The sequence below is a fragment of the Ceratina calcarata genome, unplaced genomic scaffold (genome assembly GCF_001652005.2).
Source record: "Ceratina calcarata isolate Rehan_Ccalc_2016 unplaced genomic scaffold, ASM165200v1 scaffold301.2, whole genome shotgun sequence".
Classification (NCBI taxonomy): Eukaryota; Metazoa; Arthropoda; class Insecta; order Hymenoptera; family Apidae; genus Ceratina; species Ceratina calcarata.
In genome coordinates, this window is record NW_017152577.1 from 390,948 (window position 1) to 404,553 (window position 13,606).

General features: G+C 40.4%; 4 protein-coding genes across 8 annotated transcripts in view; 3 read left to right on the forward strand and 1 right to left on the reverse strand.

Annotated features, from left to right (window-relative positions):
• LOC108624188 (uncharacterized) overlaps positions 1-5,716 on the forward strand; it is a 59,911-nt gene extending 54,195 nt beyond the window's left edge. For both annotated transcript variants that reach the window (XM_018023308.2, XM_018023309.2), the window contains exons 4-6: positions 3,803-3,987; positions 4,072-4,203; positions 4,291-5,716. In XM_018023308.2, coding sequence (XP_017878797.1) covers positions 3,803-3,987; positions 4,072-4,203; positions 4,291-4,435 — 462 coding nt within the window. In that variant the 3' untranslated portion in view covers positions 4,436-5,716. The remainder of the gene's footprint in view (positions 1-3,802; positions 3,988-4,071; positions 4,204-4,290) is intronic.
• A 330-nt stretch (positions 5,717-6,046) lies between these two features.
• On the forward strand, positions 6,047-7,829 carry LOC108624197 (protein-L-isoaspartate(D-aspartate) O-methyltransferase). 2 transcript variants are annotated; one of them, XM_018023321.2, is made up of 6 exons: positions 6,047-6,151; positions 6,468-6,563; positions 6,635-6,774; positions 6,834-7,059; positions 7,138-7,223; positions 7,296-7,829. In XM_018023321.2, coding segments are annotated over exons 1-6 (723 nt in total). In that variant the 5' UTR covers positions 6,047-6,150; the 3' UTR covers positions 7,470-7,829. The 2 variants fall into 2 exon arrangements, with proteins under 2 accessions (XP_017878810.1, XP_017878811.1); XM_018023322.1 differs by lacking the exon at positions 6,047-6,151 and having other exon boundaries at positions 6,301-6,563.
• On the reverse strand, positions 7,769-10,903 carry Ent1 (Equilibrative nucleoside transporter 1). Its single transcript, XM_018023320.2, has 10 exons — positions 10,348-10,903; positions 10,107-10,259; positions 9,774-10,034; positions 9,591-9,685; positions 9,466-9,516; positions 9,159-9,391; positions 8,784-9,021; positions 8,636-8,721; positions 8,364-8,563; positions 7,769-8,299 (listed from the first exon to the last, which is right to left on the reverse strand). Exons 2-10 carry the CDS (start codon positions 10,250-10,252, stop codon positions 8,188-8,190), a joined length of 1,422 nt encoding a protein of 473 aa, XP_017878809.1. The 5' UTR covers positions 10,253-10,259; positions 10,348-10,903; the 3' UTR covers positions 7,769-8,187.
• Positions 10,904-10,936: 33 nt separating this feature from the next.
• LOC108624195 (T-cell activation inhibitor, mitochondrial) lies at positions 10,937-13,582 on the forward strand. 3 transcript variants are annotated; one of them, XM_018023318.2, is made up of 9 exons: positions 10,937-11,088; positions 11,183-11,303; positions 11,379-11,493; positions 11,560-11,954; positions 12,025-12,337; positions 12,417-12,517; positions 12,560-12,721; positions 12,876-13,007; positions 13,067-13,582. In XM_018023318.2, exons 2-9 carry the CDS (start codon positions 11,281-11,283, stop codon positions 13,299-13,301), a joined length of 1,476 nt encoding a protein of 491 aa, XP_017878807.1. In that variant the 5' UTR covers positions 10,937-11,088; positions 11,183-11,280; the 3' UTR covers positions 13,302-13,582. The 3 variants fall into 3 exon arrangements, with proteins under 3 accessions (XP_017878807.1, XP_017878808.1, XP_026668723.1); XM_018023319.2 differs by having other exon boundaries at positions 12,578-12,721; XM_026812922.1 differs by lacking the exon at positions 13,067-13,582 and having other exon boundaries at positions 12,560-12,968.
• Positions 13,583-13,606: the final 24 nt, after the last annotated feature.

Here is a 13,606-nt window from a genome sequence, read left to right on the forward strand (position 1 = left end):
GTCTCTTGCAAAAAGTTTTCCTTCGTCCAAGCGAAAAGTGTTTCAGACAAAAGTCGTAGCTCCAGTTGCAATATACGAGAAAAGTTCTATGCATACGTTTAACAAAAAATACTTCTTTCATTTTCATGCAATATTCACTGTCTGATTCTTATAGAGTTTCCAGACTTGTTTCTCGCATGGGAAACTATAATAATCGCGCAATGAAAACAGCAAAAGAAATTTATGTTGTACAGTACTATCGATGGAAGCGCATTCTATTTGTTTTCGTTGGTCTAAAAGACATTGACAAAAACCCGTTACAGTATGGATTATGGACAGTGTTGCACGGCGCACGTGCGTTAATTGGATTCCTAGAGGAAATACAGAAACTTCCGGGACACCTACGCTCGCGAATCCTCGCGGATAACAGCAACCAGTCGGCGTTTCAGCAAAGCGAAACGATTTTATAAATCATCCAGCTACGCACGCGAAACGAGTCGGCGAATCCGTATGCAATTGCATCGGATTAATTCTTATCATTAAACAGATTCAATCATTAGCGAACACCTGATATAAGATTCTGCGAATCTGATTATCAGTATTTACAATATGAAAGAGAGCCCTTCAGATCGCGATCTCGTTATCACTACGCAATGATAATAGAAACTTTTCGTGACGAGAAAAAATCCGATAAAACACTCCAACAAAAATCTGTAGCCAATATGTTGTACACTGAGGTATCGAGTGTCTCGAGGCACGAAGGATACGCAAACACTCGGCATACTTCCTCGCCGGCAGTCTGCCAAAACGTTTATCAACCCACGCTGAAGTGGAGTTGGGAGTGGTTAACTGAATGAATCGATGGAGCGTGGGTAAAAGCGCCGACGAAGGGAATAAGAAATCTGTAGGTGGTCAAAAATTGGAGCTTGAAGCAGGTAGAAGGGAAAGCAATGCATTTGCATGCGAAAACACAGGCTCCGCAGCTGCTGTCTCGTTTATCAGAGCGTCGAATTGATTGACGGATCGATCGACCGCCCGGTATAGGTGTATACTTTCGATGAAAGACGTCGTTCATCGGAAACAAGAAAGTCCTTCCCTAATCGCATCAGTACTAACGAGTACAATAAATGAGCCGAGGGAAAGCTTTCGTGGTTTATACCTGTTCCACGTAGACCGTCGGTTGTTTGAAAAACGTTGGAATAGTTAGCGAGCAACGGGGAAGAGTTACCGGAGGCAATTACCGCGTCTTGTACCGTAAGCTGGTACAACCCCCTGGGAACGGCGAGTAGTACCGCTTACATCGGAATACAATCGGGAGACCCGCAAACGTCTCATTCGTAAGGCTCTTTGTAAGTCGTCGCGTCGGAGGAGATGAATCGCGGAACGAGTCACGAAACGTGTCTTTGCATCCCGAAAATTGCAGGAAACACGGGAGGCACGATGCTCGAAGATGCAACCGGCACGGTTCACCGATCCCGAGGCTCGTGATTTCACTGTGTTTCATTCACGAGTGGGTGCCCCGAGCGAGATACGGTGAATGTTAATGAGCCGCTCGGTCAGCTGCTCGATCCCACAGGAAAATACTCTGAGAAATTTCGTTCCTGCGTTTTTCTTGACTTCGTTTTTTTTTTTAATGTCATGGTTTGCAGAATTGTGTCGATCTCTCGATTAGTTTGAAGCTGATTGATAGAGACGGTGACGGCCAATTCATTATCCGAATACATCTAACGTGTTACAACGTAAACCCACGCAGTCATACAACATTTTTTAAAGGGGTACCAGTTTCAATATAAAACTGGCACTTGATTCTTTCACGGGCTCCTCCCACGCGACGATAAACTTGAAAACTGTCGCCGAGATATGATCAGAAATTTTCATACGTTCACGAGCAAAAGGTAGAGCTCGATCGCCATGGGGGATTTGTACACGATGGGCGCATCCCCTTGCGAAGGCGGCCGACACGCCGCGACCGGAAGCGCATCGTTCACGCTCGATTTTTCGCCGGAGAGCCGTGCAAAAAGTATATGCCAAAATTCGAGGCGGATATACGCATCGCCACAGGGTACGGCGCGATCGGGAGAGATAAAACGGCGTGACAATGAGCATCGGGATCACTCCACCTACCCACGTCCCTTCGCGATTTCTGCCCGAGTACGTTCCATAGAAAAAGGAGGCGCGATTTCATGAAATTCTCGCCAGATGTTCGAACAGACTAAGAAATCGGTAAACACAGGCCCCGATTGATGGACCCGTTTCAACGTTATCCGGATTCGCGGAGGACGAGATTCCTCGAGGGATAAGAGGCCTGGCTAGGCACGGCAGTGCGGTAGACGATTTATGACCACGATCTCCCGGCCAGGCTATTCGTCAGGGACGATCGCGAATCTCAATCCTCCGTCCTGACAGAGTGTGGCCGGTGGTAGAGGGCCCACGAGCCGAGTTCGTATTACAAAGATCCGGGAAGATCTTTTCGCTTTGTCAGCGAACAAAAAACCGACCCGCGCTACTCCGCCGAGCAATTTGTCCTCGCCGTTTCTTTATTATTCGTCCCACGGAAACGTACCGCGTTACCTTTACTCCATGTAGGAACACGCGTACTCTTTCGAACAGAATCGCCTCGCTTTCTTCGAGCTCATCCATAAGTCGTGAATACCATTAACATTTCATAAGGTTTCAAATGTTTCAAGCGAACCTCGGGTCCATTTGTAACCTGACGACTTTAAAAAATCCTCCGTCAGGAAATATTCATCCGCCAAGGAATCGCGAAATCATGCGGTTTATCCGATCGATCACTAAATATACTACACATCCCCTATAACTTACTGCCCACGTGACACTTAATAAAGACGAGCGAACCTCCCTGTAATCGACAATTGCGCAAACGGAAGGTGTCAAGAATCCGCCGCTTCTCCCTTAACTTTCGATCGCTACTTGGACGAATCGATTGACGTTTGAACATCGTGATCACCGCGCCCATCCGTGGAATCCCATCGCGACTACCCTTGGACACGGGATCGCGGCATTTCGTTCCGCTAGCTCATTGTCATCGATCCCGGCCGCGATCCTACGACCCACTTAGCGCGATCAATTACGCGTACAAGCGTTGATCTTCGATCCGAGCAATTATAAGACTATTTTAGTACGTAGAGCTTTTATGCAAACTAAGACATTCGTGATATCGATATAAAAAATAAAATTAGAAATGATGACGCTTATTACGAATTGAGTACATACATTTGAGTCCGTGCAAATTCTATTCTGTATGCGGTGTAATTATCGGTTTCGTTCCTCGGACCAGGTGTGCCCGAGCTAATCTGTATTCCTTGGAGCAGCCGCGATTTACGAGCTTTCTATCAAGTATTCCCGATACGAGGATGAGAAATAATTGAAATGCGAGGTAGGCTTATCAGCCAGCGAATTCCGGCCGCGTCGGCCAGTAGCCGGCAATTAATAGTAGCTTGTTCACGGTTTCAACAGCCTCTTTCCTCACGATATTATGTATTTCGTTCAGATTCGTGTCCCGAATCCATGAGGCATAAATATCTCCGAGGGACGCGAGTGGAAATCGTGGCTCGTAAAAATAGAAACGGGGAGTAATTAATGTCGATTGAAGTAGTTGGTCCCGCGATACGGATAACCCTTTTCCTCCACTTTAAAACCGGCCAGCCGGCCGACGGACTGAGGTTAATTGAACTCAATTAAAACTGAAGCGATACCCGGACGATTGCGTTGCGTTTTTAAGCGAAGCCGCGATTTTCCGCCGCGATATCATTGGAGAACGCAGAGTGCTAACGATCCGTTCCTGCCATTTTTATTCTTCCAGACGACGAACGTGGGCGGCAGCAGCGTGGTGGAAAAGCTGTCGTTCTACAACCACACGGAATGCGAGTGCCGGGAGAGGACCGAGTACGACACGGGCAACGAGAGGCCCTCCGAGCATCGAGTCTACAGGCACCATCAGTCCCCGCCTCATCCTCAGAACATGAGGAGAGCCCAACCGAGAAAGCCGTAAGTTTTAAACTTAAAAGACAAATGCATCTCTCTTTTAATATTCCCTAAAATTCGATCAACGAACGATTTATAATTCTGTAGATGTCGATGCCCTTCGGAGTTCACACCAAGGATCACGTCCGAAGGCGAGTGCCAATGCAATTGCTTCGAAGACCATCAAAATTGTATCAAGATCAGACGAGGAAAAGGATACTTCTCCCTCGCCGATAGAATGTGAGTTTCGAATTACAAGACATTCGATGCCTTATGTAAATTAATGTATTAAAATATTAAATATTGATTCGTTTCATTGATTGGCAGATGCATTCAAAACGAGGAATGCGCGACGCCTGGCTGCGAATTCGGCGAGTACATGAGGCGACAGGGTAAATGTCCCCGGAAGAAGGACAAGTTCGACGCGATTGCGAATTACCACACGAACCTGAACCACCGATACAGAAGCTAGAGAGAGACTGGATGGAAGAGAACACGTGCCAATGAAAAGAGAGCGTGAGGAAATCGACGGTGCCATTTACTTTCCGAGTACCTCTCGCGAGAGTCTCGATATATGTATATGTACCCCCGAAGCAGTTATGTATAAATGTAGCCTGCTACATCCAGCGAGACTTCATTACTATACTCCGTCGCTCCCCCCTATTTTTTTTTATACTACGATCAGAGGACAGTGATACGTTACACGTAGTGCTAAGGACGCTTTAGCGAATCGCGTTTGAGTATTCTACGTTTCGATATTAATCGCCCTCCTTCGATCCCTTGAACAGCGGAACGAGGACGTTATTCTGCCTGCACTTATACTCAATTGCTGTTCGAGAATCGAGAGATAACGGTGCTGCAGTTTTTATAAATCGCTAGTAATCGATTTGCCCGATGAATTTGTAGATCTGAACGGCGAGAACTGTTAACGAGACTCAGATCCTGCATCCCTTCCTTAAAAACGCTCTATGCACAATCGTCGCTGTAAAAGATATCGTCGGTCGTATACCAAAGCGAGGAAACAGTATGAAATAGATTTGTGAAGTAAGAACACTTGGAATTCATGCGCTCGATTTATCTGTGGCTGATTACGTTTGTATGTTTTGCGGAGTGAAACGAAAGGCGAAGACAAATGGTATGAGCATTAGGCGTAAATTCTTTTTCTTTCTCTCTTAGAAAGACCCACCGCAGGATCATCGCTCATCTGTACAGAGGTCGGATCTTCGAAGAAGCGATATAAAATACGCGAGTAAGAAAAACGAATTAGTATTTCGTACCGCGCCCCCGTAAACGTGTTTTGTACGCTTTTATATATACGTTATTGATAGTATGTACGTACGCAGTAGGCGAAATCAATTTAATAGCTGATTCAGCATTTATCAAACAAGAACGTGTACCTACAATCGTTTGTATATTGATTTCAATGAATTTCAAAACTTTCAGCTTCGTACGCTGTTTCAAACATTGTAGAGGACGTAGAGGTCGCATCCCTACAGGCATGCAATGATGCGATTGCTGCTTTCAAACCTCAACCAATTTACAAACGAATGTAATGAATCGAGAGCATCCTTAAAATCGTTTTTCTGTGCCGTTAATTGCGAGAATAATACAGGATGCTACTCGATTTACTTAGCTTGCTGTTCTACTCGCTACGAATTCTAGGCAGGATACATATAGTTGTAGTCAACAAGCCAACCAGTAAAAGTTGTATAAAGAAATTCATCGTTTCAATAAAATGGCAACTTACATCTAACTGGACCTAGTTGGAGTCTCATTTGGTAGATCACTCGACGACGTTGACCCTTCGTCTCAATTAACAACCAACTATTTTACACTCACTTGATTAAAAGCACAACTGTTTGCACTGATGGCCCGCCATTATTCAGTTCACGACAGTCACGACGCGTCGAGGTCCTACGTCCGCCACCCAGCGGCCATATCTGTAACTACATTTAACAACTGAATCGGTAAATCAGGGAACTTTAAGAGATATTGCAAAATATGTCGAAATCTACCTTATATTTTATATATACCTCGTTCGTGCTTGTGCATACATGTAATTTAAATCTGTCAGCTGTTCCGCAGGGACACCCGAGATACCGGATAGAGGCCAGCCAAGAAAAGGCTAAAAGTTTGCAATAGATAGTAGAGAATACCTGCATGTCAGAATAAGAATTATACATAAACAGTTACGTTGAGTGAATTCAAATAAATTTTATTCCCAAAGAACGAGATTTTTATACTCAAAAGAAGCTTCGTCGTCAGGCTTTATATTTACTTGTCGTTCAGTGTGTTATCAAACAATCTTCGTAATTCATAGCAGCGATGATTAACTAACAAAGCTATTCCTTTATTTCCAAATAAAATATTATTTAACTGCATAGATAATTCGAGAAATCGTACAAGTGGACTCGGAACTACAAGTTGCCGGGTGTTAGCAAACGTCGTAATAACTTACGGCCTCAAAATTCAGTCCCAATATTTAACTTATTTTATTTTCATAGTGATAAGTTTATTATTTTCGGTGTTTGCGTATGAAATGGCCTGGTCCGGGAGATTTCATGCAAAAAGCAATCACGATCTGGTGCAACACCTTAAAAGTAAGCGAAGTACAACTAGTTATTCCTTGACAGCACATAAGATATTCTACATGAAACATATTACATTTTAGGATCGAGAGTAATTAAATCCAACAGAGTTTACGAAGCAATGGCTTCTGTAGACAGAGGAAATTATACTCATTCTACCTATGCGTATATAGATTCCCCACAAGGAATTGGCTATGGTGCTACTATAAGTGCTCCTCATATGGTACGTATAACTTCAAATTAAAATATAATTAATTATACTAATGAACTATGATTCTGTAGCATGCTTACGCTTTGGAAGTACTCGAAGACAAATTACACGACGGTGCCAGGGCATTAGACGTTGGCTCTGGTTCTGGATACTTGACTGCTTGTATGGCAATAATGATGGGCCCAAATGGATTAGTCGTAGGAATGGATCATATTCCTGAACTTAAGGCATTTGCTATTGAGAATATTGAGAAAGATAATCCAGAACTCCTTCGAAGTGGTCGAATCCAGCTAATCGGTAATTGTCATTGTTAAATATCTTGTACATTTATTAAACGTTTTGCTCTGTTCTTGTGGTAAATGTTTGATATTTTAGTTGGAGACGGGAGAGAAGGATATCCGGAGAAAGCACCGTACGATGCGATTCATGTAGGGGCTGCTGCTAAAGAAATGCCACAAGCCGTAAGGATAATTTGAACTATTGATCTGTGCATAATTCATTCATTATTCTTATTGAAACATCTTGTTGTATAGTTAATCGATCAATTGGCTCCTGGGGGACGTATGGTTTTACCAGTGGGTAGAGAAAATTCAGATCAGATGCTGGTGCAGGTTGATAAGACAACGGATGGTCAGATTAAGAAAACTCCCCTCACAAGCGTAGTTTTCGTTCCATTGACCAGTAAAACTAGGCAGTGCCCATCATGAGATACATGTATGCTCCAATAAGTGAGCATTTCTTTTGCGAGCTGCACACAAATTGTAAAGATATAGTTTTAGTTCTCATACGTGTCGGTATCGGTTTCAAATTAAATGTATTATAACTCTAGTCACCGACGTTCATGAAACTATTTATTATCCTTCGTGCCTCACAGCTCTCGTGCAATTCTCAACTACGTCCCTGGGGGACAGCATTAACAAGTTTAGAAGCACTAATCTTAATCACGTTTTTATTAATTACTCCTTAAAACTAAATACAAATTGTTATATTTAGATTTAACAGAGAATGGACAGAACTATTTTAATTTATTGTACTCTGATTTGTTAACAATAAATCATTTAAATATACGTACTAGCTAGACAATTACTTTTCTCCAAAAAGTAGAATAAATTCTTTACATATTACATATACCATGTATTTTATATATCTACAACATCTAGTTCGAGATACAATTATTTTCAGTTTGTACTACATGGAATACCTTACACATTTCTGGAATGGTCAAGTTTCACGTACGTAATTCTTTGGTGAAATACTTAAAAAATACTTCGTCGTAATATATCAAATATTACATTCATATAGCTCGTCCAGGAGTATAAAATGAAGCTTTTTACAAGAACGGACGTCAAGTCCTGTGGTCCTATTTCAAATGCAAAATGGGCAGTAGGGTGAATTACGTCAAATATTTATCATCCGGTGAATAAATTAAATTGTTTTGACTATGACTAAACTGAGCGCAGCACCTGACGCTAATCCCACACCAAGGAAAGCTCCCATCATAGCAGACGCAATCTCTCTCTCTTGAGACTCTACGACTCTGTTTGAAAACGATTAGTAGCAAGTTTCATTGAATAAAATTGACATAAAACTGTAATACTTACGTAGGAGTTAAAATAAATGTTAAATTGCACAAGTAGCCATTACTCATGGCGAACAGAATAGTTATTATAATATAATAGAAATCACCATGTATGTAAACAGGTAAATGGTATCTGGGTTGAGCATTACAGAACATGAGAGTTGGTACAAAGATAACTCTCAATAAACTTAGAGTCATAAACAACCACGGTTTATTTCTCGGCTAAAATATGATAAAATTCGAATATTATTACAATAGTAATTCACATTGCTTGGAATACTGTTTACTACTTACCCATTGAAAAATACCTGATAATATTCTACCAGCGTAATCGCCGCAACTAAAAAGTAGATATGTCACCACTGGTACAAAGTAGATATCTATCAAAGTGGAAACATGAATTATGAATGTTTTATATATGTAAAAATTCATTAATACTTACCATTCCATGCAGATCCTTTGCCTTTATTTTCACTCTCCACTAACACCGTCACTGCCGGGTACACAGACAGTGATATAAAAAATACTAAAAACACGCTGACACCATAATGCCAGATTCTCCTAACGATACGTGAATAAGATATCGTAGTGCCTTGTGGAAAAGTTACTTCCCCAGTTATCGAGTAATCTGCTTCCACGTTCTCAGGCAATTTCTCTAGTACGTGATGCTTAAAGAATGCCTGTTACATACGATATTCTTATTGTCGCTGTAATTTAACTCGCGAACGTGCAATAGTGTTTACGTATATATTAACGTAAGCTACTTATGAAACATCTGTACGGTAAATAATACTAATTAACATGCTAAACTGCTTACCGCCTTTTCCAGAACTATGTATGCTATCAAAGATAGAAACAGTATGACGTCTCCAATAATAAAATAAACTAAGCCTGATAACATAGGACTAGCACCGATCCACAGTGAACATATTTCTGTTGCAGCAGTGAAAATCCCACCGAGAGCTTGTCCGCTTGACATAGCAGTTATATATTTCGGAGAGAATCGTCCAAGGATACCCATTAAGCTACCTCCGAAAATTGCACTCGCAGCTATCAATCAAATGATTTATTATTTCACCTAAAGAATCCTAATTTTTAATAATACTTCCAATTTCAATATGTACCATTTACAAGAGCCACTGACGTCAAGGTAATTACTAAGAAAGTTGATTGCCCTGGAATTAAACATTCTTTTATAGATTTCACCTCAAACATCAAACGGTTACACTTTAGTATAAATCGAACTTACATTTATCTGTGTTCACTTCAACCAATATTGTTGTGAAAATGAAAATTAATAGTATTAAACACTGCGAGCCGACCATTCTCGCACGTAAGGGAATTCTATTTCAAACATTTTTCCGTTTCAATCGATCTATCGGAATCTGTTTCCTGTTCGTTATATAACTGAAATTATGTAAACTTCGCTTACCTCTTACTGAGAAGTGCGTTTATGATTAAAAAGAATGTATTCGGTAGGGCACTCGCTACACTTAAGTACGACGTAAAACTCGCTTGGAGATCAGTTTTCTTCTCTAAATTCTCTATATGAGTATAACTATTATTTTCTGTACAATTTTGATGTACCTCACGAAATTTATACATCCAGTAGTCATCAGCTGTGATGAAAAAGCTCCAAGGAATCAATGTATTTATCCCAAGCAAATAAAATACAATATAAGCAAGATTATATCTGAAAGACAGAATTAAAGTAAATTCCCTCAGGCGTATTATAAAATATTGAATCATTTAAAGCAATTGTTACCTGTCACATGGTTCGTACTGTTTTAAAAATGGTTTTTCATCTGGCACAGAAACTGTGGGATCGTCGACTTCAGTTTCCAAATCATCTTCAAATTCGCTATCCGACGTGTGTCCTAATAAAGGTCTTCTATTGATAGAATATGCCATGGTGAAGCTGAAAGTGATAAACAAAAAATTACTTGATCATCTACCGAAGTTAATCAACGTCAAACTTAAAACATTTCTTGTTGGTTTGTACTTACAATACTCTGTAAGAAATTGTTTATAACAATATCACTCTGCTCAATGATTCATAAGCATTTAGAACAGTGATCAATTTACATTTTGTCAGATAGACTGTTATCACAGTTAATATTTATCATAGCTCATTAACTCCATGCTTAGCGAATCACGTCCGCGAAACGAGTGACAGCGACAGCATTTTCTTAGCGTATCGTTGTTTGAAAGCCTCTCGAGAAACTCGATGGTACATATAAGTCATTACCTTGACCACCTGTGACTAAGCACGGGTGAAAAGCTGAACGCACTGGCATTAATATTATATAGGCATTATTACTTAATCCGGATGCACTCCTCTCTCCATTATTCCTCCTCCTGTTTACACCGACAGATGTAAAAACAGCTGTTGCTGCTGATGCGCCGACATAACAATAGCCAATGATGTATGATTAAAACAGTGCGATGTATGCATAGTGCGAAACGACGAAGCGAGTCATGTTTTCGTATATCGCATAGTATAAATAAAAACTCGAGCCAGATTACATGCAACGTGTCACTGAGCGTTATTTATTTTTAATGAAACAACGTCCACCAATATTAGTGTATATGTATATAATGCACATGTCCGCGTTTATTTTATGTACATATAGATACCACCATTGATTAGACAAAAGGAAAAGAGGTTCAAGTCCAATGTTATCCGTGTTTGCGTACACTGCGTATACAGTAATGCTACACAAAGTGAATCGTCCGAAGAATAAAACGTTAGTTGGTTTTATATTTAGATTCACGTATCCATCGTATACGAGCAATGTGCGCCAAATTTATTATTTTTATATTAATGCACTACGCTTTCAGTTGGCCCGATGAGTGGCAAATGCGATAAATATCGCATTTCAACGCGTAAACTTTTTACGTGATATGCACGGTGTGATGACTTCATATTAAATTACAAAATGTATTGTGCGCTGGGAAGATGGTAAACAAAATACGCGTGAACGTATTCTTGAAACAAGACTGTGACAATCGAACATTAACAATTGTTTCCCCGTAGTTTTTACAGGCACGACGCGGTGAGAGCTTTAAGCACGGGCGAAATATCCACTGCACTACGACCTTTTTATTTCACCGTTCACCCAGACCTTTTCGGACAATACCCTACACAAAGAGTAAGCGCGTCGATTGATCACGATTTATAGAAAGACACGTTCTATTCTGATGTGTTCATGTTTCAGACAGTGAATGAGAATTCTTTGAAACAGCTGAGTTCTATTATAGAGAACTTGCAACAACAGAGACCGATAAGGCCTACAATTTTGCCGTTTTATTTGCGTTCGAAAAATGAGGAGGAGCTAAAAGCTGGGAAGTTCACTCTGGTGCAGATACAGTTGAAAGAAAAGGATCTGAGGCAAACTATTTTGTCTATTCTGAAGACATGCGATTTGCCAACGACGTTCGTGGATCAGATCGAGGAACCGAAAACTCCACCAGGAAGTACAAAGTTCAAGTCGAGATTTTGGGGAAGAAGAGGAGCGGGGGAAGACATTGATTTCTCAGAGTTAGAAGATGATCCCATTTACGCATCTATTTTAATGAAAAGGAAAATTAATATAGAGCCAGATACACTTAAGTATGGTCCTCAATAATTCCTCTCAGCCAAACGTTTAACACAGGAAATAATTGAATTCACGTTTCCAAAGGGCATACTTAGATAAACATATTAACGAAGTACATGTAAAGCTGGAAGCATGCAGGCCAATGAGAGAAGAAGTAGAAAAGTTAGAAAAGATATTGTGCAGTAAATTGGGTTTAAAAAATATCATATGGGACTGCGGCTGGAATATAACTCATTACAGAGGATGTTTACTAGCGTTCAAAGCACTGGCTGAACATCATCCCGAACCTATGGATGTCTTGAACGATAGAACACTCGTGTTCGCCAATGACACAGGCATTAGTCTTGAGGGGAATGTTATGTTAAATTCAGGTGAAGTTAGGCACAATTGGCTTGATGTAAGAATAAATTACCGTAGTTATATTTATTACAAAATGTTTCATTCTATTCGATGAATGTATGATATCTTTCCTGCAGCTGATCAAAAACATTCGAAAGTATGATGTGGTCTTGTTGAGATTACCAGCCTTCGAGAAGGCAGTCTCGCAAGTGCTTCTTGACATTAAAGTTGGTCGACGGTGCGTAATACAACACATTAATTGAGTGACGGTAAGGCTCAGGGTACTCTATATGTGCAGGAAATTCATGCCCAAAGTAATGGTTAGCCAGTACGAACGTCAGCTTCGGCAGCTTACTACGACCCTCTCGGATTACCGAGGGCGACGAACATATCCGAAAGTGTGGCCGGCCGATCTGTCCACTTACGAAATTGTAATTGAAGCGTTAGTATTGTCTGTCCTATTTAACGTCTCCCTTATCTTTTATTTTCAGCACGTTCGTAAGTATAACATACATTTAACTGTTATAATGTATTTGTAAGTACGACGCATTGCGTAGTTAAAACTTAACGAGTAATAGAAACAATTTTAATTTCAGTGAAGCAGGTCCCTTGATGCTCTCTCCTACCGGACAATTCATAGTACCATCTTCTTGCCCAAGCTTCCTTTTGGTTAACTTCATCACGGAAAACTTGGAGGAAGCCACGAAGAGATTACATCATTACAATAAGTAAGATCATCTCATGATGCGTCCTCCGACAAATTTGTTTGAATACTATTTCTTTTCAGCATAAAGTACGTAGAACGAGAACTTCATGATAAAGTCGTTAAGGAATTAGGTTTAACCGTTCTGAATAAGGACGACAGTATAACACCTGATCTGATGATTCAATGCTGTGAACGTTTGTTACTGCATAAAAATGTTTTGGCTCCTTTACTCAATGGTGTCATGCTCTGGGTGACGCACTATTACTCCGTGATGAGCGACGGTGTATTGTGCATACCGTGGGATTGGAAACTTTGACTCTCACTGTAACATATTATACATATAATATTTCTTTCTGCTGTTCTCCTCGAAGCCAATTAGTATAGGATTTAATATATGAATGAATTGTATGGTCATTTACATAGGCATTAAACATGTGATAAAGAAATGCTAAATATTAAGCTTGCATGTCGATTGCAATTGTTATATAATATTTAACCATTATCTATATGATTTTAATCGAGTATTACAGAGGAGATATTTTGTAAACGTTACGCAATAACGCGTGTAGTGGAATAAAAAGATTCTAAATTTTTTAACCGATGTTTGAGTTCATTCAGACC